General features: G+C 39.0%; 1 protein-coding gene and 1 long non-coding RNA gene across 9 annotated transcripts in view; one reads left to right on the top strand and one right to left on the bottom strand.

Annotated features, from left to right (window-relative positions):
- Nucleotides 1–25,221, top strand: part of LOC139748747 (uncharacterized) — a 114,946-nt gene that overhangs the window by 34,826 nt on the left and 54,899 nt on the right. The window lies entirely within an intron of this gene.
- Hcs (holocarboxylase synthetase-like protein) overlaps nt 1–25,221 on the bottom strand; it is a 69,437-nt gene that overhangs the window by 25,293 nt on the left and 18,923 nt on the right. For 3 of the 8 annotated variants that reach the window (XM_071662163.1, XM_071662157.1, XM_071662158.1), the window contains exons 7-11: nt 15,034–22,980; nt 13,721–13,907; nt 6,815–6,931; nt 3,272–3,342; nt 2,249–2,287 (exon numbers count right to left, since the gene is read on the bottom strand). In XM_071662163.1, coding sequence (XP_071518264.1) covers nt 2,249–2,287; nt 3,272–3,342; nt 6,815–6,931; nt 13,721–13,907; nt 15,034–22,980 — 8,361 coding nt within the window. The other 5 variants (XM_071662160.1, XM_071662161.1, XM_071662162.1 and 2 more) reach the window with 5 other exon arrangements.

Below are 25,221 nucleotides of genomic sequence, written 5' to 3'. Positions count from 1 at the left end.
TGACACACATACCCTCTTTGGCAGCCTTTCCTCACTCATTCTCCCTGTATGTCCAAAACATTTCAGCTCTCTTTTCTTATTAGTTTCTTACTCAATCAACCCTTTGCACACCACATATTGTCCTCATACATTTAATTTCCAACACATTCACCTTCTTTCATACTTTCTCATTTAGAACTCTCCTCATACATTTAATTTCCAACACATTCACCTACTTTCATACTTTCTCATTTAGAACTCACAGCTCGCATTCGTAAAACACTGTCTGGCTTACCACAAAGTAGAAATGAAAATCTTCTGCTTTACACCTCAACATCCTATACTTACAGATTCCCCACTACTAGCAGTCACAACACTGACAAGACATAGACACCAAAACTGTCCAACAGGCACTTAACAGTTGCACTCCCAAACACTGCCCCACCAGACAGACACCTAACTGAAACCACACTCTCCATACATATATGAGTTACTCTTTCTCCTCCCTGCTCTGGACATTACCTATCTCTGTAACATTGCAAACATCAGTTTTAACATATCTCATGACTCCTTATGCCCCAGGTGTAACTTACATGCTGAAGACACAGAACACTTATTGCAAACATCAATTTTAACATATCTCATGACTCCTTATGCCCCAGGTGCAACTTACATGCTGAAGACACAGAACACTTACTCTTTGTTGTCCTCCATTCACCTCAGACAGATATGTACAGAACATCACTGCACTCCTTGACCTAAGGTCCCACCCAGTGGATATGGCTAACTTCCTGAGTGCTGCAGGAGCTTTGTAGAAGGGGTTCCATAGGCAGAAAGATAAAGGTATATGGATTCATATGGACTCCACCTACTTGAGGTTGAAACATGAGTGAAAAGTTGCCTAGCTGACAAAAGGTAGTTCAGTCTTACTGGAAAACTTCTTGCTCCAGAGGAGTCCATCAATTCTTTGTCTTTTACTGCCGTTCAACATTGAAGTTGCAGGAGCCCAGTAGAAGGGGTCCTAGGGCTATATATAATAATAATCCATGCATGTTTATATGGGAGAAGAGTAGTACACAGAGTAGCTATCATATGTTACAGCACCCAAACTGAAGAATTCATTGGAAAGCAATAAACTGCTTATCATTAGTTTATATGAGAGCCTGCAAAACTACAACATCCATAATCATAACTATATCTTGATCTGCATTTATTCTGTTGTTTGTAACAGAATAAGAATTACGGAAGGAAGAAATTATTTATATAAAGTTATTGAATTAAAAAACTTCTCCAGAGATAGCACTACAATTTTAACTTGGGAGACAAAGGTTGACCCTTATATTTGGGCAGGGTTGGCAGGTCTTTATAGGCTTTGTGAACCACAGTAAAGATACCTAAATTATGCAAATCCTTGTTATCCTCGGGACTGCTTTTCTTTTAAAATTTGGGAACAGCAAAGTGAATTTTTCTTCCTTTGTTTCTTGATTCTCGATCAATTTGGAAGAGGTCATGAGTATAACTTACATGCATGCTGGAGGTAGATGATGCGGACAAGTAAAGAGTTCAGTCCTCATGGTCAAACACTGCTGACATCATATAAAGCCTTAATACATGTAATTCAACTTGTGTATAGTGCATCTCCAAAGCCCAGACTTACATGAAGAATTTATTTACCTTTTGTTCAACAGATGTTCAAATTGCATGACATGAACTGACGAAAAAATAGCCTTTAGTCCAGAGAATTCATGGCTATGTGTACACAAGTTTGATTCATACAATTAAAATATTTGTAGAGCTAAAGGTAAGGAGTATATTCTGTCTATAAGTCTGGGATTTTGAGACACCTTGTACATCTGTAATAAAACATAATGCTATACCAATAACTTCGAAGTTGAAAGCTTAAATTATTTTACACAGGTGTAGCCAGTCCTATGTACCTACTGTACAATAAAAAATAAACACATCTAGGGACTATCTGCATTTAAACAAATCTCTTGCTACTTTACCTATCTAACACATTATGGAAACTGAAGCAAACTAAAATAGGTTTAAGGCACTGTAAATAAAAAAAAAAAAAGATGTTCTTGCAACAATTGAAGACGCTACAAAGCCGTACATTTCTAAGAAGAAGCGATGGATATAGTGCAAAAACTGCCAAACACATATAGCTACAAGCTAATAACAATGTCACACGTGCATTCTAAACAACAAATGTGGGGTCCTATGCGGGACTGGGTGTTAGGATGACAACATATCTGGGAGGAAATACCTGAGGCTACAAGGCTAGAGGTCCAGGGCAGCTCGAAAGCTAAAACCCATAGCACCGAAAGGGAAGAAGATTCCATTATTACAATGTTAAATGAGTATAATACAGTATCTGGTACCTGGGTCATTACCTAAAATATAAACTATTCTATAGACTCCAATTTTATTTGCTATAAAGAAACTACTAATTCAAAAATATTAAAATTTCAGCCCAGAACCACAATTAGTGTTTAACCTAATAAAAAATAAAAGGTTCCAGCCTCATCAAGTTAATAAAATAAGTCACTAGGAAAAAAAATATAAAGATATATATATATAACTACAAATAAGAAAATATATAATCTCATGAAGGAAACCTCTTATTTCATCAGAGAACATATGAAAAACATATCAGTACCAAACAAATCAATACCAAAGTCACACAATGGAGAAAACAAAGTTTTATAAATTCAAAAGATAATAGAGTTTCTAATGAAAGATACTCATTATACTTATCAAGAATATGAATACAAAACAAAACAAAAAATTAATTAGCTAATATCTTGAAGGAGGCTGGAGAAATAATGGTTTGATTGCAAGTACAAGCATTAAGAAATCACTAAAGCTTTCATCAATACCAAACTGGAAGGAAAAAAGCACAAAAAACAGTTATGACAATCATTCAGGGTCATGCTACCTGCCCTACCAATAAATTTCAACAGTTGCAGTTCAGGTGAAAAAATATATTGAACAATCTTTGCTTCAAAAAAAGGAGAAATAAGAAAAACAATCTCATCATAGGTCAAAACTTCTTCAGCATTGCAATACAATATGTACTAAGTTTAGATGACATCAATTCCTAAGTATAAAAATCATTCATGACATAAGGACAAAAAAATTTCATCATGACTGAAATATACTGATAATATCTAGGGTTTAAACTTGAAAGTGCGGTTAGTAAAAAATGTTTTATCAAGAAATAAGATGAGGAAACAAGAATGTTGCCAATAGAAACTTGATTAAACAGGTAGGGATGCTTTCAACTTACCAAAGAGGGGGACGGCCATATTCAGAAAATCTGAACACACGGAAAATACTCGGCCTCCTTGAAGGAGATACCTGTTGTGGATACCACAATTTATAAAACAAGATTTAGATTCAATGAAACATTGAAATATTCGTTAAGGTACATGTTGCGGACAACGTTTGGAATTTACCAAAGAAATTTTAGATTTATTAAAGGAAATACAAAAATACTTTGTAAAATGCCTGTTGCAGATATTGTAACTTTCAAAACAAGTCTTAGATTCAACAGGTGTATAATTAATAAATGACAATTAACAACCATGTACAGAGAGGGAGTTTTACACTCATAAGGCCCTATCTCTTGAACCTTCTCTACCATCATACAACTTTATAAACTTCTGTATGTTGTCAGCCTTTACTATTTCCTCAGTCAGTGTGTTCCATTTGTCCACCACTCCTACAGTGTCCAAGTATTCTTTACATTTTTTTAACAAGTGTCTTGCATAATTTTGTGTTCTCTGGCTGTTGTATCCCTACATTTTTCAAAGAACTATTCACTGTCTACATTATCAAAATGGTCTTAAAACTTAGTGGTTATCATCAGGTCATTTATTTATTATCATCAGGTCACCCATCACTCTACTCTCTTACTTAAGAGTGCAAATATAAGGACTAGCCTTTCCCTGTAATTCTCTTCTCTGACTTTTTGTACCTTATTTGTAGCCCTCTTCTGGACCTTCTCTATTAGGTCTTTGCACTTCTTTAGGACAGGTAACCAAACTTAAGAGGGAAATTCTAGTTTTGGCCTTATTTACAACAGTAACAGCTTGTTGAATATTTCCTTATCCAAGAACTTGAATGCAATTCTAATATTTGCAAGTAGGAAATTGGTCTCCTTAATTCATCCTTAGGGTGGAACTCAGGCAACATGTTAGTAATGATGTCAACCCTCATGTGTCTCACATGCAGGTTCCTGCTGCTTATTTCAGAGGGGAAGGAAACATTTGACAACATGCAGCTGCCATGGTAAATACACTTCAAGGGGTCATCACCAGTATTGCAACCTTTACACTCGGCAAAGCTACAAATTTTGGTCTTAGTCATAAAATCAGCAGTTCCAGGGGATGACAAGATTCACTAGGTGGGGAAATTATGATATAAAGGCAAGATAGGGACAACAGATCCTCCAACAAAGAGAAAGTAATTCAGGCTTCCCCTTAGGCCAACATGTGAGGCTTCCAGTAATTAACAAAATTCTTTTAAGTTAGCGAGCAAGTAACCTTTAAGAAATTTTTTTAAAAAGCCACCATAAAAGCATGTACCAGAAGCAAGCACTACAAATAATCATACCATCACCCTTTTCCCTTGTTCACTCACCATGCTATCAGGTAGTGCCAGAAAGCAGACAAAAAAGGCCGCATTCTGTCACACTCATTCTCTAGCTGTCATGTTTAATGCACCAAAACCACAGCTCCCTGTCCACATCCAGACCTCACAGACCTTTCATGGTTTACCCCAGACGTTTCACATGCCCTGGTTCAGTCCACTGACAGCTCATTGACCCTGGTATACCACATCATTCCAGTTCACTCAATTTCTCACCCTCCTGTATGTTCAGGCCCGATTGTTTGAAAAAATCTTTTTCACTCCATCCTTCCACCTCCAGTTTGGTCTCCCACTTCTTGTTCCCTCCACCTTGGACACATATATCCTCTTTGTCAATCTTTCCTCACTCATTCTTTCCATATGTCCAAAGCATTTCAACACACCCTCTTCTGCTTCTCAACCACACTTTTGTTTCCACACATTTCTCTTACCCTTTCATTGCTTACTCGATCAAATCAACTCACGCCACATCTTGTCCTCAAACACTTCATTTCCAACACATCCACCCTCCTCCGTACAACCCTATCTATAGCCCATGCCTCACAACCATATAACATTGTTGGAACTACTATTCTTCAAAAACATACCCATCTTTTCTCCGAGTTAATGTTCTCTCCTTCCACACATTCTTCACCACTCCCAGGACCTTTGCCCCCTCCTCCACCTTGTGGCTTGCTTCCGCTTTCGTGGTTCCATTCGCTGCTAAGTCCACTTCCAGATATCTAAAACACATCACTTCCTCCAATTTTTCTCCATTCAAACGTACATCCAAGTTAACTTGTCACCTCAACCCTACTGAATGTAATAACCTTTCTCTTATTCACATTTACTCTCAACTTTCTCCTTTCATACACTTTTCCAAACTCAGTCACCAACTTCTGCAGTTTCTCACTCGAATCAGCCATTAGAACTGTATCATCGGTGAACAACAACTGTCTCTTACCAAGCCCTTTCATCCCCAACAGACTGCATACTCGCCCCTCTCTCCAAAACTCTCGATTACCTCCCTGACCACCCTATCCATAAACAAATTAAACAACTATGGGGACATTACACACCCCTGCCGCAGACCGACATTCACTGGGAACCAGTCACTCTCCCTTCTTCCTACTTGTACACATGCCTTACATCTTTGGTAAAAACTTTTCACTGCTTCTAGCAACTTACCTCATACAACATATACTCTTAAGACCTTCCACAAAGCATCTTTGTCAACCCTATCATATGCCTTCTACAGATCCATAAATGCTACATACAAATCCATCTGTTTTTCTAAGTATTTCTTACACACATTCTTCAAAGCAAACACCTGACCCACACATCCTGTAACGAATTTCTTTTTTTTTTTTGTCATAGGGAGAGGGTACTTCTTTGGTATTGCACATTGTGTTTTAAAAGTTCTCTCAAATAGATGTAATATTACCTTGATGCATCCCCACTTGTTCCAAAGTATTTGCTCACACCTTTATTTACTGATATATGTGCATTGTTTCCATTGTAAGAACTTCATAGCAACCTGAAGTCTTTCATGCACACTATATGGTGTTAGGGCTTTTCATATAGCTTTCCTATTAACTTTATCGTATGCATCTTCCATACCCATAAATGCGAAATACAATTCGTTCTCTTTCACAGTAATTTTCTCCATTCCTGCTCAGTTGCAAAATTTTGATGTCCACCTCCTCTATAAACATATCAATTTCAATATTAAATGCAATTCCCTGCATTCTGAGCATAATTTCTCATGTAGATTTTTCCTAAATCATTTCTGCTAATAACCCCTTTTAAAATTCAGTAAACTGCATACTAGATTGGTTACTACATACCCAAAACTGCAACTATTGAAACCAGGACAGTACTGTATGTACAAACTATAATAGTTAGTCACTGTAGGTACGTACAATACATCCAGGAGAACCATTTGTGAAAAATTAATAAACTTGGCACGTGTCAGTTGGTGCATATCCTTTTACTGAAAACCATCTCATCAGTAACCTCAAAATTCAGCACAATAATTTAGGTTTGTCAGAAAAGAAACAAAGTTAGTTTAAATGTTTAACTAAATACTACATTCCTTTTTCCTCTCTCAACCTATGTCATCTCACTTTTTTCTTATTTTTATTCCTTCTCACTTGAGTACTTTCATATAATAAAATTTTCTCTTTTCCTTTCATATTACCTGATAAATACTGTAGACACATGTGCAGGTACATCACCACACACCACCAACAGTGTGGTACTTCCAGACCATGGAGATTTAAATGCCATCTCATCTGTCAGTTGGTACACAGTATATCTGAGGAAACATGAGCAGTGAATAAGTAGTACCTGTCAATGCTGTGGAAAATCAGGACAACATGCAGGTTACAACTGTAAATATTGTCTGTGAAATCAGTCATGCTGAAGGCAGTTTCACGTACCCTCTTCAAGGTTATTGTATAGAAGACTTGGCATTCATAGATGAAGAAAAATGCCCTAATCACAGTAAAACAAATAAACCTCTTACCATTAAGTTTAGATAACTAAGACAAAATGAATTTGTATGCAGCAGGTGCAAACAACACAGGCAATACAATAGGAGTGAACAATAATGTTTATCATTACATGATTATTTTTCTTTTACAAAACTGTATGTTAATGTCCAACAACAATTACTGGGCTGGTTGAAAGATGATAATACAAGGGAATATAGTTTCGTTCATACTTCATAGAAGCAGATTTTCTTATTTTTTTACACTTGTCTGCTATTTCCCAGTGCAGTGTGGCAGTGCAGCTACCTCGTATGTTCTCATCCATTCTCTTGGTGTCATTCATAACCCACCAAAACCAGAGTCCGCCAATATATTCTATCATAAACAACATTTTTATTCCTATGCAGCTGGGATAGAGTATAAAGACATACACCATTTTAAGAACTATGATCCCCAACCCTTCTCTTGCAGGATAGGAAAGTCTTCTTTTCTATTGTTAGGCATCAAATTGGTAGATGTTGGCCACATCAAGGATAGGCATGTATACACACACACACACAAAGTGAAAGAGCCATGAGATGTGCTTTGATGACATAGGCTGCAATGTAGCCAACCAGCCAGCATTTATAAGGTCATCAGTAAACAGCAACTGATTCACATCCTAGTTGCTTCCCTCCATCCCAGTTGACTACTGTCCCTTTCCAGAACACTTGCTTTTAACTCCCTCACTAGCCTATTTATAAACTGCCTCTGACATTGCATAACCCTTGACACACTTTGGAACCACTCATCCTCATCTCTTCCTGTTCACACACATGCCTTGCTGTCTTGGTGAAAACTCCTCTGCTTCTAGTGGCTTTCCTCTTGCTGCATATACATGTAGCATTTTCCTCAAAGCATCTCTATCAACCTGTCATATACTCTCTCCAAATCTGTAAATGCTATATACAAGTCCTTCTCATTTTTGCAACAGTATAATATATGAAAATAATGTAGGATATGAAAATGAGGAACAGAGGGGTAAGAGTACACCTCCTTAGAGAAATGAGCTTTATACTGTGGGGACTTTGGAAATAGCATGATTTACATATTGTGATCTTCAATGTGAGTTTCTGTAATGGTTGCAAAAATTGCATTTAACTTAGTAAGTTGGCCACTCATAAAAGGAATCTTGTTTGTCTTTTGCAATTTAAATAAATACAGATATGTTGGCATATCTGCATATCTGGTAAATTATATGGGAGGGTATTGATTGAGAGGGTGAAGGCATGTACAGAGCATCAGATTGGGGAAGAGCAGTGTGGTTTCAGAAGTGGTAGAGGATGTGTGGATCAGGTGTTTGCTTTGAAGAATGTATGTGAGAAATACTTAGAAAAGCAAATGGATTTGTATGTAGCATTTATGGATCTGGAGAAGGCATATGATAGAGTTGATAGAGATGCTCTGTGGAAGGTATTAAGAATATATGGTGTGGGAGGCAAGTTGTTAGAAGCAGTGAAAAGTTTTTATCGAGGATGTAAGGCATGTGTACGTGTAGGAAGAGAGGAAAGTGATTGGTTCTCAGTGAATGTAGGTTTGTGGCAGGGATGTGTGATGTCTCCATGGTTGTTTAATTTGTTTATGGATGGGGTTGTTAGGGAGGTGAATGCAAAAGTTTTGGAAAGAGGGGCAAGTATGAAGTCTGTTGGGGATGAGAGAGCTTGGGAAGTGAGTCAGTTGTTGTTCGCTGATGATACAGCACTGGTGGCTGATTCATGTGAGAAACTGCAGAAGCTGGTGACTGAGTTTGGTAAAGTGTGTGAAAGAAGAAAGTTAAGAGTAAATGTGAATAAGAGCAAGGTAATTAGGTACAGTAGGGTTGAGGGTCAAGTCAATTGGGAGGTAAGTTTGAATGGAGAAAAACTGGAGGAAGTAAAGTGTTTTAGATACCTGGGAGTGGATCTGGCAGCGGATGGAACCATGGAAGTGGAAGTGGATCATAGGGTGGGGGAGGGGGCGAAAATCCTGGGAGCCTTGAAGAATGTGTGGAAGTCGAGAACATTATCTCGGAAAGCAAAAATGGGTATGTTTGAAGGAATAGTGGTTCCAACAATGTTGTATGGTTGCGAGGCGTGGGCTATGGATAGAGTTGTGTGCAGGAGGATGTATGTGCTGGAAATGAGATGTTTGAGGACAATGTGTGGTGTGAGGTTGTTTGATCGAGTAAGTAACGTAAGGGTAAGAGAGATGCGTGGAAATAAAAAGAGCGTGGTTGAGAGAGCAGAAGAGCGTGTTTTGAAATGGTTTGGGCACATGGAGGGAATGAGTGAGGAAATACTGACCAAGAGGATATATGTGTCGGAGGTGGAGGGAACGAGGAGAAGTGGGAGACCAAATTGGAGGTGGAAAGATGGAGTGAAAAAGATTTTGTGTGATCGGGGCCTGAACATGCAGGAGGGTGAAAGGAGGGCAAGGAATAGAGTGAATTGGATCGATGTGGTATACCGGGGTTGACGTGCTGTCAGTGGATTGAATCAGGGCATGTGAAGCGTCTGGGGTAAACCATGGAAAGCTGTGTAGGTATGTATATTTGCGTGTGTAGACGTATGTATGTACATGTGTATGGGGGTGGGTTGGGCCATTTCTTTCGTCTGTTTCCTTGCGCTACCTCGCAAACGCGGGAGTACAGCGACAAATCAAAAAAAAAAAAAAAAAATGTTGGCATACATCAAGGATGTTACATATCAAGTCTAGGAACTGTTATGGGGTTTTTCCATGAATATGTTCCGTGTTTTCACTGTTTTAGTGGATTGGTCCTTTTTGAAATAGGTAGCATGTTTTCAAATCGTACATCATTTCTTTCTCTGAAAGTACCCTCATCTCCATCTGAACCCATGTCTACATCTGATAGTTCTCTAACCCATTTGATTATTCGTCTGTCTAAAAGGTTTCTGTTCAAGTCTACTTAGCCTCTTTTCTCAAAATTGAAATGGGGCATATTGTGATTGTCTCAAAATGTGCACAGTACTGTATTGTGTTGGCCTTTCCTTATAGTGCCCTGGCAGTACTGGATTGAACTACAACTTTCTTCTGGTGATGATTTAAAAGACATTTCTGGCTGACAGAATTCACATCATTCTTCAAAAAGGTATTTGCATTTCTTTTGCAAGGCAAGGCATTTTTTGGGATTGTTAGAAATTTTGTTTTCCCCTGCATGATACATCAGTGCTGCCAAACAAGCATACATCATTCACAGGCACAAAAACTTATTAGTGAAATGTGTTCCAGTTATATTTGATCTCAAGTTTTCCTATAAATATACACATCACAGTACTAGAGATATGTTTGGAAAATCTTTGAAGTTAGGTTTTGATGTGGCTGTAAAGGGTAGCCTGAAACTCATAATAAAGACTTAGCATTTCATCAGTCATTTACTTCATCAACTTCTAAGCTAATACTTCTATTATTTTTTTATTATTATTTTTTTTGCTTTGTCGCTGTCTCCCGCGTTTGCGAGGTAGCGCAAGGAAACAAACAAAAGAAATGGCCCAACCCACCCCCATTCACAATGTATATACATACACGTCCACACACGCAAATATACATACCTATACATCTCAATGTACACATATATATACACACACAGACACATAAATATATACTCATGCACACAATTCACACTGTCTGCCTTTATTCATTCCCATCGCCACCTCGCCACACATGGAATACCATCCCCCTCCCCCCTCATGTGTGTGAGGTAGCACTAGGAAAAGACAACAAAGGCCCCATTCGTTCACACTCAGTCTCGAGCTGTCATACAATAATGCCCGAAACCACAGCTCCCATTCCACATCCAGGCCCCACACAACTTTCCATGGTTTACCCCAGACGCTTCACATGCCCTGATTCAATCCACTGACAGCACGTCAACCCCGGTATACCACATCGATCCAATTAACTCTATTCCTTGCCCTCCTTTCACCCTCCTGCATGTTCAGGCCCCGATCACACAAAATCTTTTTCACTCCATCTTTCCACCTCCAATTTGGTCTCCCACTTCTCCTCGTTCCCTCCACCTCTGACACATATATCCTTTTGGTTAATCTTTCCTCACTCATTCTCTCCATGTGCCCAAACCATTTCAAAACACCCTCTTCTGCTCTCTCAACCACTCTCTTTTTATTTCCACACATCTCTCTTACCCTTACATTACTTACTCGATCAAACACACCACACCACACATTGTCCTCAAACATCTCATTTCCAGCACATCCACCCTCTTGCGCACAACTCTATCCATAGCCCACGCCTTGCAACCATACAACATTGTTGAAACTACTATTCCTTCAAACATACCCATTTTTGCTTTCCGAGATAATGTTCTCGACTTCCACGCATTCTTCAAGGCTCCCAGGATTTTCGCCCCCTCCCCCACCCTATGATTCACTTCCGCTTCCATGGTTCCATCCGCTGCCAGATCCACTCCCAGATATCTAAAACACTTTACTTCCTCCAGTTTTTCTCCATTCAAACTTACCTCCCAATTGACTTGACCTTCAACCCTACTGTACCTAATAACCTTGCTCTTATTCACATTTACTCTTAACTTTCTTCTTTCACACACTTTACCAAACTCAGTCACCAGCTTCTGCAGTTTCTCACATGAATCAGCCACCAGTGCTGTATCATCAGCGAACAACAACTGACTCACTTCCCAAGCTCTCTCATCCCCAACAGACTTCATACTTGCCCCTCTTTCCAAAACTCTTGCATTCACCTCCCTAACAACCCCATCCATAAACAAATTAAACAACCATGGAGACATCACACACCCCTGCTGCAAACCTACATTCACTGAGAACCAATCACTTTCCTCTCTTCCTACACGTACACATGCCTTACATCCTCGATAAAAACTTTTCACTGCTTCTAACAACTTGCCTCCCACACCATATATTCTTAATACCTTCCACAGAGCATCTCTATCAACTCTTATCATATGCCTTCTCCAGATCCATAAATGCTACATACAGATCCATTTGCTTTTCTAAGTATTTCTCACATACATTCTTCAAAGCAAACACCTGATCCACACATCCTCTACCACTTCTGAAACCACACTGCTCTTCCCCAATCTGATGCTCTGTACATGCCTTCACCCTCTCAATCAATACCCTCCCATATAATTTACCAGGAATACTCAACAAACTTATACCTCTGTAATTTGAGCACTCACTCTTTTTGCCTTTGTACAATGGCACTATGCATGCATTCCGTCAATCCTCAGGCACCTCACCATGAGTCATACATACATTAAATAACCTTACCAACCAGTCAACAATACAGTCACCCCCTTTTTTAATAAATTCCACTGCAATACCATCCAAACCTGCTGCCTTGCCGGCTTTCATCTTCCGCAAAGCTTTTACTGCCTCTTCTCTGTTTACCAAATCATTTTCCCTAACCCTCTCACTTTGCACACCACCTCGACCAAAACACCCAATATCTGCCACTCTATCATCAAACACATTCAACAACCCTTCAAAATACTCACTCCATCTCCTTCTCACATCACCACTACTTGTTATCACCTCCCCATTTGCGCCCTTCACTGAAGTTCCCATTTGCTCCCTTGTCTTATGCACTTTATTTACCTCCTTCCAGAACATCTTTTTATTCTCCCTAAGATTTAATGATACTCTCTCACCCCAACTCTCATTTGCCCTCTTTTTCACCTCTTGCACCTTTCTCTTGACCTCCTGTCTCTTTCTTTTATACATCTTCCACTCAATTGCATTTTTTCCCTGCAAAAATTGTCCAAATGCCTCTCTCTTCTCTTTCACTAATAATCTTACTTCATCCCACCACTCACTACCCTTTCTAATCAACCCACCTCCCACTCTTCTCATGCCACAAGCATCTTTTGCGCAATCCATCACTGATTCCCTAAATACCTCCCATTCCTCCCCCACTCCCCTTACTTCCATTGTTCTCACCTTTTTCCATTCTGTACTCAGTCTCTCCTGGTACTTCCTCACACAAGTCTCCTTCCCAAGCTCACTTACTCTCACCACCCTCTTCACCCCAACATTCACTCTTCTTTTCTGAAAACCCATACAAATCTTCACCTTGGCCTCCACAAGATAATGATCAGACATCCCTCCAGTTGCACCTCTCAGCACATTAACATCCAAAAGTCTCTCTTTCGCGTGCCTGTCAATTAACACGTAATCCAATAACGCTCTCTGGCACATATTCAGTATGCTATTTTCCATTGCTAAACCACATAGAACATAAGGAATCCTTTTAAAACAAACCCAAACTTGAAAAGTTTATATCTTTGATCATCTAGTATGTTGACAATTTACATTTTCCTTTTGCTGTTATTTGCCTTTGAAGTTTTTCTTTTTCTTTTCTTTTTTTCATACTATTTGCCATTTCCCATGTTAGCGAGGTAGTGTTAAGAACAGAGGACTGGGCCTTTGAAGGAATATCCTCACCTGGCCCCCTTCTCTGTTCCTGCTTTTGGAAAATTAGAAAAAAAAAAATTATATGTGAAGCTACACTCCAAAATGAGTACCAAATAGTTTATAGCATAAAACCAGGTAACAGCATATCAAACAGTAATGTCTTACCTATCCTGGTTGAGGCAATGTAAGAGGGTATCCTTAACTGCTGTGAAATATTCTGTTTTATTTGCAGCATACACAAGGACATTAGGGGGCTTTTCCGTGAAGTTGTCGATGTTCTTTCGGCAGGGTCCTTCTTCCTCCACACGCATAAGCGGTGTTCCTGGGGTAGCATCACTTGACGGAGACCCACCTGTGACCGTTCAAATTTCAAGTAATACATTACAGTCTCTACAGATGACAAACCTGTTTATACTCACAACCATTTTGCCTTAATCTATCACACTATTATATCTGGATGTCCCTTGCTTCTCAGTATGCTTATACTTACCTGCTGGATCATACACACTTCTGGCTATTCCTTCCACATCCAATTCTACCCTAAATCTGTATCATCCCAGTACTCCATCTTTTCCTTTACCTATCAAGTGTCGTCACAACATTACAGAGATATTAAAGTTCTTGTAATTTTTTCTTCTGTACCATCAAGCACATTTTCCTCCAGTATTTCTAGTCCTTGCTGTTAGGTGCTTCATTCTCTAGTAATTTGTTCATAAGGTGCTCATGGAAAAAAAAATCAGTATAGCCTCCTCAACCCTCTCCAACTATGCATGGAAGATGCCCAAATGAATCTTGTGCTTGTGGGAATAAGAAAAGCAGGAAAACCATCGATTAAATATTTTGAAGGGGTTTGATGCTGGTCAGTGTGGTGGTGATATTATCTGAGCTCTTGGGTTGCCCGCAACATCTGTGAGAACAAATCTTGAGCATGCAAACAGACATATCTGTAGATAATTGAATAAGTTGTTGTCATTATCATTGTAATTAAAAGCTGTGATTAGGCTGACCATCAAAATAAAGTCTTGAGTCATTGCCACATTGTGGCTATTGACACCAGCAATGTTTCCAGGTACACTTGCTCTCATAACTCAAACTGATTATGATTTGTGTCGTGGAAAACCCATGAATGGAAAAATGAAAATATTCCTCAGGCCTTCAGATTGAAGGCCAGAAACAAAAATGAAGATGCAAAAGCAAAAGGTCAAGCAAGTCTATGCACTGCCTGTAAAAAGTTGTAAGTGACTGTGAATTACAGGTCACCTAGCCTACCTTGTGGATAAATCTCATCTTGGGGGATAATGCTCTTTTAATGTCCCACTGAGCAAATGCTTTCTCAGATGCTCATATGGCTTTGTTCAAAACTGAGAAAGTGGAAAGTAGTATGGTATATTTTTTTCAGTTTTCACACTCTTATTTCTTGGTTAGCTTATTTCTTGGTTAACTTACTCTACATCTTAAGAACCTATGGTAATACAGACCTGTGGAAGTTGACATGACACGTTTGGCTGGTGAGAAAACTGCTGCTGAGGAATGAGGACGCCTGAAGGGGCTGGAGGTGAAACTGGAGCTGTGTGGAACACCTCGAACAAAAGGTGACCCAGTACGCTGAAGATTTGGATTTGATGATGCTGTCTCCCGCAACCCTGAAAGATGCATGTTGTGTGGTAGACTGAGCTTTTTACCAGTAGGAGTATGGTGGGAGCTTCGTCTACTAAGGGTTTCTGGGTAAGCTTTATCCATATCTGATTCTTCAACCAAACTCCAAGATGACCCACTTTGAGAGTCATTCCTGGCATGTAATTCATTAAGGTATTCCTGATACTCCTCCTGTGTTCTGCTGGATCTAGGGCTTGTTTCAGGCAGCTCAAATAAAGTCTCCACAGAGATTTCTCTGTGTAAACGGAAACTTCCCTCTCGAGAGAATGGGCTTCTCCCTGGAGACCTTCTGCTTTCTGAACAGTGCTCTCTGATTTTACCACAAACAAGAATTTCCATAGAGGATGATCTCTTATTAAGCTGTGTCAAGATGCGTGAACCCTCTTTCCGTTTTGACACTGGTGAGAGAGACACCCTGTTGAGGTCAGCTCCTTCACTCATGGTTCTACTGCGCTTTTCAACTTTTGGTTTGAAGCCTATTGTAACTGAAAAGCTACTGTTGGATCCTCGGAGAGCTCGGGTACCCATGACAGGAGTCGGAGGACTCATATCTCTACTGGCAGGAAGACTAAGGGAGGATGCTGAAGCAGGGATGACCATTCTCTTAGGAGAGGTATGAGGAGATGTCTGCGGGGATGAATGGGTTGACGACAAAAGGGGGTTGTCTACAGACTCCTGGCTGCTTGAAAGATGTCGGGTAAGGACATGTTTGTACAATCTTGGTGAAGGCTGAGTACCAAGGCTGGCCATACGGGGATGACTAACAATTCGCTTTGGCGATGACTGGCGGCTTCCAACTGGACTTTCACTATCAGATCCCGAAGCTGCATATCCAGCACTGCCTCTGCATATGGTTGTTGTTACACCCATACCTGCCACATTACCTACTTGGTTCATACTAACAGGACCACTAATTACAGGGCGTGTTTTGCCATTGGTTGCTACAGGGCTATGTCTGGCATTTTCTAAATCATTACAAGAACCATTAACAACATTACCTTGTTCCCCATTTTTCTTCTCATCAAGAAGCGGGGACTGGGTGTTGCTTTTATTCTTCCTCTCAAACTTTCGGAAAAGAGAGGGAGATGACAGCTTTTCCTGTGATGAATCCTTGTCTTTATCCTTCTCTTTTTCCTTAGATTTATTCCTCTTCAACAACCCCTTCAGTGACAGCATAGCAAACTTCTTCTCACTGGTTCCCACTAAATCCTTATCTTTCTTTTTTTTCTTACTTTTCTCTTCCTTTTCTTTTTTCTTTTCATCCTTTTTACTTGAGGCCATCGATCCTGCAGGGAGGGTAACACTTCTGTGCATTTCTTTATTTGGGTCAGTTTTATCCTTATTTTCAATGTCAACGGACAAAATTTTTTTACGTGCCCCCCGGGCTTTCTGCTGAGCAGTTACTTGATCAAAATGTGGAAATTTGTCTAAGGAACCTTGTGATTTTAAGCTGACTTTATCACATTTCATATTTAGGTCTTCAGACTTTGCACTGGTTCTTGATCCTAATTTATGAGTGTGAGATTTCTTTTTATCTGTATCTCTCTTAAGGCATTCTAATGATCCACCTATTCGACAGCTGGAGCCAACAGACCCTAAGTCTGGCTCCAGATAACTCTTTGAAGTTGAGGACCCATGACTGTCAAGTGTCAGTGATGATAATTCCTCACTTCCATATTTTTTTAGCTCTGGATCAGAAATCTTGATAGGCGAGAATTCATTCGATGAAGTTTCTTCCAGACTTCCTCCTTGACATTTCAAAGGAGTTGGAGATGCAGCTTCTTCACTCTCGAATTTTTCAGTCCTGTAAACATTTTGATGAGTATGCTTCTTCACTTTAGAGTCAAGTATTTTCTTATCAGTTGCTGGTATACTTGTATTCTCAATTACTGAACTTTCTTCGTCAGTTCCCTCTATGGAAATTGAATTTGATGAGGTGCAAGTATCTACAGGTAAACTGGAAACTGGTACTGGAAATTTCCGTATGGCAGACATCAGTGCAGATGATATCACAGGAGATTCTTGAGGTGTACTATCTGAGTTATCTAAGACTTTTACAGATGCTTGATGGGTAGGTGATGCTGTTGTGTCAGTTCTTTCGAGGTTGGCCATACGGAGCAATCTGGGTTTACTCTGTTCGCCAGTTTCCTTTGGTGTTGGTTTACTTGAATAGCTAACATCTTGCTCTGCATAAATGTTCTTCTCCTCTTGTAAGTGACAGCCTTTTGCTTTGATCATTGCTTTAGTGGACAAATTCAGTACAGTTTCTGTTTGTGGATGAATATTTACATGATTCTCTTTGGAAAAGCTTTCTTCCTTTTGTAACCTAATTTCATCATCTGGCAGATGTTTTTCATGTGATTCTGGAGATGTAAACTGTAAATCATCAACTGTCCTTTCAATATGTAGCATATCAGGAGTCTTTGATTCCATGATTCTTCCAGACACACATTTATCCTCCATTTTTTCCAAAATACTATGCTGATACTTTTTTTTTCTTTTTGGTTCCAGCTCTGTGAAATGTGCAGAGATGGGGCGACTAGCAACCCAGCCTTCTCTTTTGACTTCACTTTGTATCAAATTTTCAGGACCTTCTTCATCCAAATTCTTATCTACTTTGACCAGTTCATCAACTACACCTTGACTTTCTTTTCCTGTTTTCAGAGAGACCATTGCCTCTGCATCCTTAATCATTGCATATTGTTGCGGAAAAATAGTTACATTACTATCCTCTTTAGCCATGTCTACCTCGCCATTGGACTTTAGTAGCAAGCTGTGTTTACTTAATTCATTTATCCCTGTGTCTGCTGACATGAGCACATTACCGGATAAATTACACATATCCGGGACCTCATTTGAAAGATGTGTTATCACGTCTATAGGAGCAGCTGAGTGATTCCAGTGTATTGTTCCTGATTCTGGCAAGGAGACTGTCCCTGATAGCTGCATTACTGACTTACCAGTTTTGTCAAACTCTTCAGTATTGACTTTACTTGTTAGCTTTTGAGATGAACATTGATTAAACTGTAACAACTCTTTATTCGTTGCCATCCATTCAATCTCTTTATTCATGGTTGAATGTTTTGCTGGGACAACTGCAAATACACTCATTGCCATTTTTGGAGGAGAAATTCCAATCTGGTTTTCCATATCAATCTTTGGGCAGTAAATCACAGGCCTACCATCAAAGATATAGTTTTCAGTTGGAGGTAAGAAGACTTCATCCTCAAGGTCTGAAACTCCACTTCTGCTGGAATGTCTGCTTGGCCTGTCTGAAGTACCTGTGCTGCATGTTTCATGAGTATTACCACTTGATTTATCGCTAACTTCACTCTTGGAGGTACCTGATGTCACAGACACAATTACATCAGTATTAGAACTTACCTTTTCTTCCTTTTTTGAATTGCTAATACAAGGCAAAGATGGTGATTCTCCTGAAGACTTTGATTTTTCAACCCCATAAACATTTTCATACTGAGCAAAATCTTTGACTAATGTATGATTTAGAATCTCCGTGTTATGCTTACCACATGATTCTGCCTTAACTGAAGCATCAGCTAGCAACTCGGACTCATTTAACAATTTTAGTTTGTCTGCAATGGATAGGTGAAGTCCTGCATTGCTTTGCACAGAGTCAGCTAGAGTAACTTCACTGGTATTGCTAAATATACAACCCAGCTCTTCATGTGCTGCCACAATTTCACTGGATTTCATTTCAGCTGTGTTTTCATTGATTTCATGCATACTATCGTATGGTTCACTATATCTAGTAACTAAATTTTCACTGGGCTTGGTATCTTGATCCAGAGCAACAGTCATTTTTCTGTCAACTTGTTTTATACATTTTTCTTCTCTAGAATCATTCTGTGATTTAACAGAAAGAGGTATCGTCTGCTGGCCTTCCGAGATTATTAAGTTTGTATCATGAGGGCTTAACTCTTCATGAATTACCTCTTTATCATTAATCCTAGCTTCAGCTACAGAATGAACTGCACCTTTACCATAATCACTACTTTGAAGTGTACTCCCACTCATGTCTATTATGGGCTTCTCAGCTTTCTCATCATCAGAAGTTCTCACAGAGGGCCCCGAAAATTCAGATGGCTCTTCTTGTGATCCTTGAGAGAGGAACTTGGCACTATAATCATCAAATGACCTCCTGGATATAACTGTGTCTTCTGATGAAAGGGACTCACTTGTTTTCATTTTTGATTCATTCCCATCGTCAGAGAAACATTTAACTGCTTTTTCATCTAACCTCATTGCAAATTTTGATTTTGACACTTCAAGATCTGATGCCTCACTGCAACTGCCTGCAACTCTTCTTGATACTGAATCCTCAGCAAAATGCTGTAGCGGATATTTTGGAGGTGATAAATCTGATGAGTAATGAATGTGATTTGATTCAACAGAAGGTAGCTGTTTATCATGTATATCACGAACAGCATAATGAGGAGAGTTATCTAGAAAAGGAGATGGAATGCCAACAGAGTCGAGGTCCAAGTCAGGGGGTTCAGTATTGTAAAACTTCAACAGGCCATTATCCTGATATGAGGAGTCTGAGATACTCCCTCGAGCTGACCCTTCCTTAGAAACAGGTCCACTTTCCACTAAGGTTACATCTCCAGCACTTAAAGATAGTGTTTCCATATCATCTGAGAGAGTGTCAGTTACTAGAAAGCGATCAGTATCAGTGAGGTCTAAGCTGTCTTTTGATTTACTCAGAGAAACTCCACTTTGGTTATCAAACCCACCATCTTCAGTTGTGCCTTCATGAGCCACAGGTTCTTTGAGACTTGAGAAGCCAGACTCGGCAACAGATTCAACAGGACTTGGGAATGGCTTTGTAAGAGATGGTGTAACAGTATTATCCTGCTCATGCATCATCACCTCTACACCTGAATCAAACATGGAGCTGCCATTAATTTCCTCTTCCCTGTTTTCATTACATACATAGGATGCACTTCCTAAGGAGTCTGCTGAAGCATCTTGCTCTTTTGATATATTTACAAATTCGTCAGCCTGCCCCTCTTCACCTGGTGAAATGGATGTATTTATGCTGTCCCCTAACTCCAAGAGGGCTAGACTATGAAGTGAGATGGCATTAATACGCTCCTGTCTGATTAATTCTATTTTAGCAGCTTTCAGTTTTTCAGAATCTGGAGGAGCTCTGGTCAGCTCTATTGCTATATCATCTGTAAGGCTTTCTGGCTGTGATGTCAGCATTCTGTAAGGCAACGATTCAAATGAGCTCTCACTGGCTGTGCTTGATTTGGTGTTCAGTTTATGTATATCCTTTAAGCACTTTGGCCTCTGAGACAAAGTATCACCATTTGTATCTGATGATTCCTTTCCATTTACTTCATCAATCCCTTCATGTATAACTATATCTGTGGTTGGGTGATTACTGGAATGCATGGTGTCACCTATTTTACCATTATCTAATTGGTTATTCTGGTGTATTTCATGTAAAATAATGGGAATATCAGTGAAGCTTTCATTTTTGTTGAAGGAAGACTCATGACAGAAGTCACTGTTCTGCACAGAAACAACACAGCTATCCTGAGATACAGTTGTAACTGAGTTGCATTCAAGTACATTCAGGGATGAGGTATGGCTTTTATCACTTTCATGCACTGCCACATCACTATGTTTATCATCATCTCTGTATGCTGTTCTGTCTACATTATCAGTACTCCTAACCACTATGTTCTCTAGGTCAGATTCCTTGCCTCTGACTGACACTGGAGAAAATTGAACTTCTCCAATGACAGGTCTGTCTTTGGTTGTGCCTGCAGACATTTCTTCAATTGTGACAGGCTTAACCCTATCTTTTTGCTTTTCCCAAAGCATTTCAAGGATTTCTTCACTCTTTGTTACTGCTGTATCAGCATGCTTTTTACTTGTTGCAACTGGTGCATTACTGTCCGTTTCCATGTGGATATTTTTACTTTTTTGCATTACATCAGTATGCTTTTTTGATTTTGTAACTGGTGTAGTGATGATAACTTCACCATGTGTTTTCTCACTCTTTTTATCTGTTATCTTAGAAATCTTTTTAGCCTTCATGACTGGTTCATAAACCTTTGTTTCCGTGGGCACTCCCTCAGTCTTCTCTAGTATCACATCACCAACTTGTATCCTCTCAGTTATTGCTGCTTTAACCCTTGCCTCATTACTGTCCGAGTGAACATTATGAATAGTTACTATGGCTCTCCCTTTGGCAAACTCGTTATCAAATGCAGTCAAGCTCTTTACCTCATCTTCATTACTAACAGGAATATCTATACAACTTTCCCTTTTTATAGCTGGTGGAATAATTTCATCACTCTTTATCAATTTTCTCTCACTTTTCCCAGATGATCTAACTGGCACTTTACAGTTTGCTGCACAAATAGTTTTCATTTTCTTCTCTTTACTCCTTGGAATATCTGGGATGTGTTCACTTCTTTTTGTAAAACACTGATTATTTACGGTAGGGATAATCACAGGTTTTACTATATCATTAGGGGTTAGGTCTTCATTGCTTTTAAAGTATGGCATTGTTTCTTCATCATTATCTTCAAGAGTGACTAAAGTCTCTTCCTTCCTGACATTCGAAAATTTATGTTCATCAACTTGCTGTGCAATTTTCATTGCAGGAGTTATAAGATCCTGTTCATTGTTCATTGTGGAAGTAGCTTTAGACACCTCAGTCATCAAAACAGTTATGTGCACATCTTCGTCATCTCTCCCTTCTAGTATAGAGGCAGGCTCTTGCATCCCAGGAGGATGGTCACTTAACTGCAGGGAATTGTCACTGATGCCACTGGTTAAGGGATGCAAAAGAGTTGGACTTTCTGACGGAATTTTAGGAGACAAGTAGTGACATTCTGGAGACTTTCCAGATTTAACAAGGTAATTTTGAACAATATTAGCTAGGTTGTCTTTTATGATACTTGTAGCTCTACTCAAATCTGCTTCACTTCTAATTCTCACTGGGTATTTTTTTGGCTCATGAGTGATGACTACTTCATCATGAGTGCCTGAAAAGGAGTAATCACAACTTGGGTTATCTTCATCACTAACTGAACTCAAACTCTTTTTAATCCATTCTTTTCGCTCCTGTGCACTGTTCAGTGCCCTTTGGTAATATTCAGCTGCTTCTTTAACAATTTCTCTCTCTTTTTTACCAGGCTGTGCCTGCTCTATTCTTTTACAGAGAACACTTCCAGAAAGACATGTGTATGGATACTTACACCCCATCCTATCTTTTTTAACTCTTGGTAATGTGCTTCTTGTTTCATGGTTCTGAGATGGACCATTTAAACACAAAATGCTTTGTTCATTGGCACAGCTGCCATTCACTACTTTGTGGGCATCCTCTGATTCCTGCCACAAATCTTCCATTGGGTTGGTAACAATTGAGCATTGCTTCTTTTGTTGATTTTCTTCCATTTGCGTAAGGACTCCCCTTACAGATAATGGCTGTCCTGATACTACCTGGTTTCCAGAGATTGCCCATCCTCTAGGATAAAAGTTATATACATTACATGGTACATCATCAGCATCAGATGTTGGATAATCACTGATGCTGTCATATGATGACTGTGGGTCTAGACTAGATGCATGTTTATCACTGTCACTGGATGACTGGGGATTGATAGTGGTGGATGTGTCTGTGGCACTTTCGCCGGATGACTGGTGGCGCAGAAGAGCTGACAGTAATGGAGGACGCAAGGAGTTACTACATAATCCTATATCCCCACATCCTGTGGTTGTTGGCTGGCCTGCAAAAAGATAAAGAGCTTTATTAGTAATTAAAAAAGATTATATAAAATTTCTCAAACCAATTATTATGAAATATTAAGCAACTTTAGGTCAGAATTTATAAGGAATGAAAGAATGCTTGACCAATTATTCAACCACTAAAGATCATGAGAAATATATCAGAAAAACAATGAAAATGATTTAGTAGTTCTAGCCACTAATGATATCACATTAACTTAAAATTTACTCAGAAAAATTCATTTGATTACACTAGTTTGTGCACTTTGACTGTAGGTTCAGTAAACGTTAGCTATATTTTCCTATCTACCTGAGCCCAGAAATAGCAAGGTGAAACCACTTCCAACAAAGTATCCACCTTTCTAATGAACCCATTTTGTAACAGCCCTAAAAAAAATTAGCGCAACAATCATCAGACTGGTTTTTGCCATCAAATTTCAAGGCAACTGAACTTGGTCCTCAGCAAACCAGCCATCTAATTGCCATCTGGACAAAAAAAGCCAGGTCAAGTATAAATGATTATTAGGGTGGGCTAAAGTTTGGTATAAGCTTCCATTAAATTTCTAAAACTGTAAAACTCTCTCAAACTAAAATTAATTTATTGATCCTTGCATTATTCAAAGCACATATGTTAGTAGACTGGAAAGATATCTGTATTTATAAAGAGATAGCACAATCAGTTTCTCTACTGGTGTAAACCTATGTCTTTCCAACTGATTCAAATCTCTTCCTTGCAAGTCTGGACTTCATGCACTAATATGCTATAAAATTTTGGTTTCCTGAAACAAACCAACAGAATCAGATATGGGAATATTATGTTCTCTAAGATGCCAGAGAGAAGTTGATGGTGTAGCTAATACCTTTGTAAAAGTTTGGACTGCAAGTGGGTCAAAGTGTTTTAGGCAAAAGTTTGATGTGTTGTCAAGGCCTGTTGCAGGAGAATTCCCTTCAGAGCAGTTATGGCTGATGAGTATGATTATAAGGAAAGCCTAAATAGATATTTCTTTTGTTTTGAATATATGAAGCATATGAAGCTAACGACTTATTAATATATGAGTGTTAAGCATCTTCCGTAGCAATTTATGAAATATTTAGCCCAAATCACATATAGATAAGCTTATTTACTGGGCCATGGTTAGTGTATATGCCTTATTTTCAATCTTGTGGCCCACTGACAGTAAGGATAGCCTCTTAAGTGACCCACTCACTAGCTTAGGATGCCCATCACCACTTAGAGGATACACAGAATTCAATCTTATATTAAGCCCTTTTATCCACAAAAAAATTGCAGAGTACAGACACTTAGTACAATACTACACCATGTTGATTAGTAACATTCAATACAATTTTTGACAGAAAATAATCTAGTTCCATTTGTTCATCTGTTTCTCAGGTATGTCACCATAAAATTATTTTAGCAGCTGTTTCATGTGGGGAGGGAAGAGAAGTCTGCTTGGTCTTGAAAAGCTTTGCAATATTTAGCAGTATGGCTTGCTTTTTTCTTTCCCCATAAATTTATATAAAGGCATGTAAAGCATCTGCAATCATTCTAGAGAACATCAGGGCACATCCACAGTCACTATGTATGTCATTAATGAGGGCTACAGCTTTGTCTTAATGGTCGAACAATTGTGTTAAGTTCCTGGTTGTGAATCTGCTTGTGGTAGGGGATGTACATGGGTACCAGTATTTTCCCTCTACTCTTGCAGTTCTCTGCCTCTGACAATTGGAAGGAGGCAAAGTGTCAGCCAACTGTTCCCACCAAGGTGACTATTAGGAAGTGGAATATGATTCCAAACATTTTTTACTTCACTTGTGGGATGGAAATCTGGTATTAAACATTATATAAGGATTATGACTGAAAATCCTTCCAGTATCCTTAAATATTTTTATTGGAAAAGAACATTCTAAATGGTAAATTGAAAATAATATTTTTCTTCAAATCTGTCTAAAGTTACAAAAGCCTTTGCATTTTTTTAAAAGTTTGTATATTTTTTCTTAATTTCCATATTTATGGTGAAGTATTGCTCTGTAAGCTTTGGGCCACAGGATCTTTTAGAAATAGCCCCTAGGTATAAAGGAACTCTCCTCACACCACATTGCTCTCAAACATTTCATTTCCAACACATTCACCTTCTTCCATACATTCCCATCTATAGCCCATGCCTCATATCCATAAAGCACCAGTATCATCAAACATACTCAATTTTATCCTTAAAGACATTCCTCAATGTGTGTGCGAG

The sequence above is a fragment of the Panulirus ornatus genome, chromosome 5, assembly GCF_036320965.1.
Source record: "Panulirus ornatus isolate Po-2019 chromosome 5, ASM3632096v1, whole genome shotgun sequence".
In the NCBI taxonomy this organism is placed as follows: domain Eukaryota; kingdom Metazoa; phylum Arthropoda; class Malacostraca; order Decapoda; family Palinuridae; genus Panulirus; species Panulirus ornatus.
Note: the sequence above shows the minus strand (reverse complement) of the source record. Positions and strands in the feature narration are given on the sequence as shown.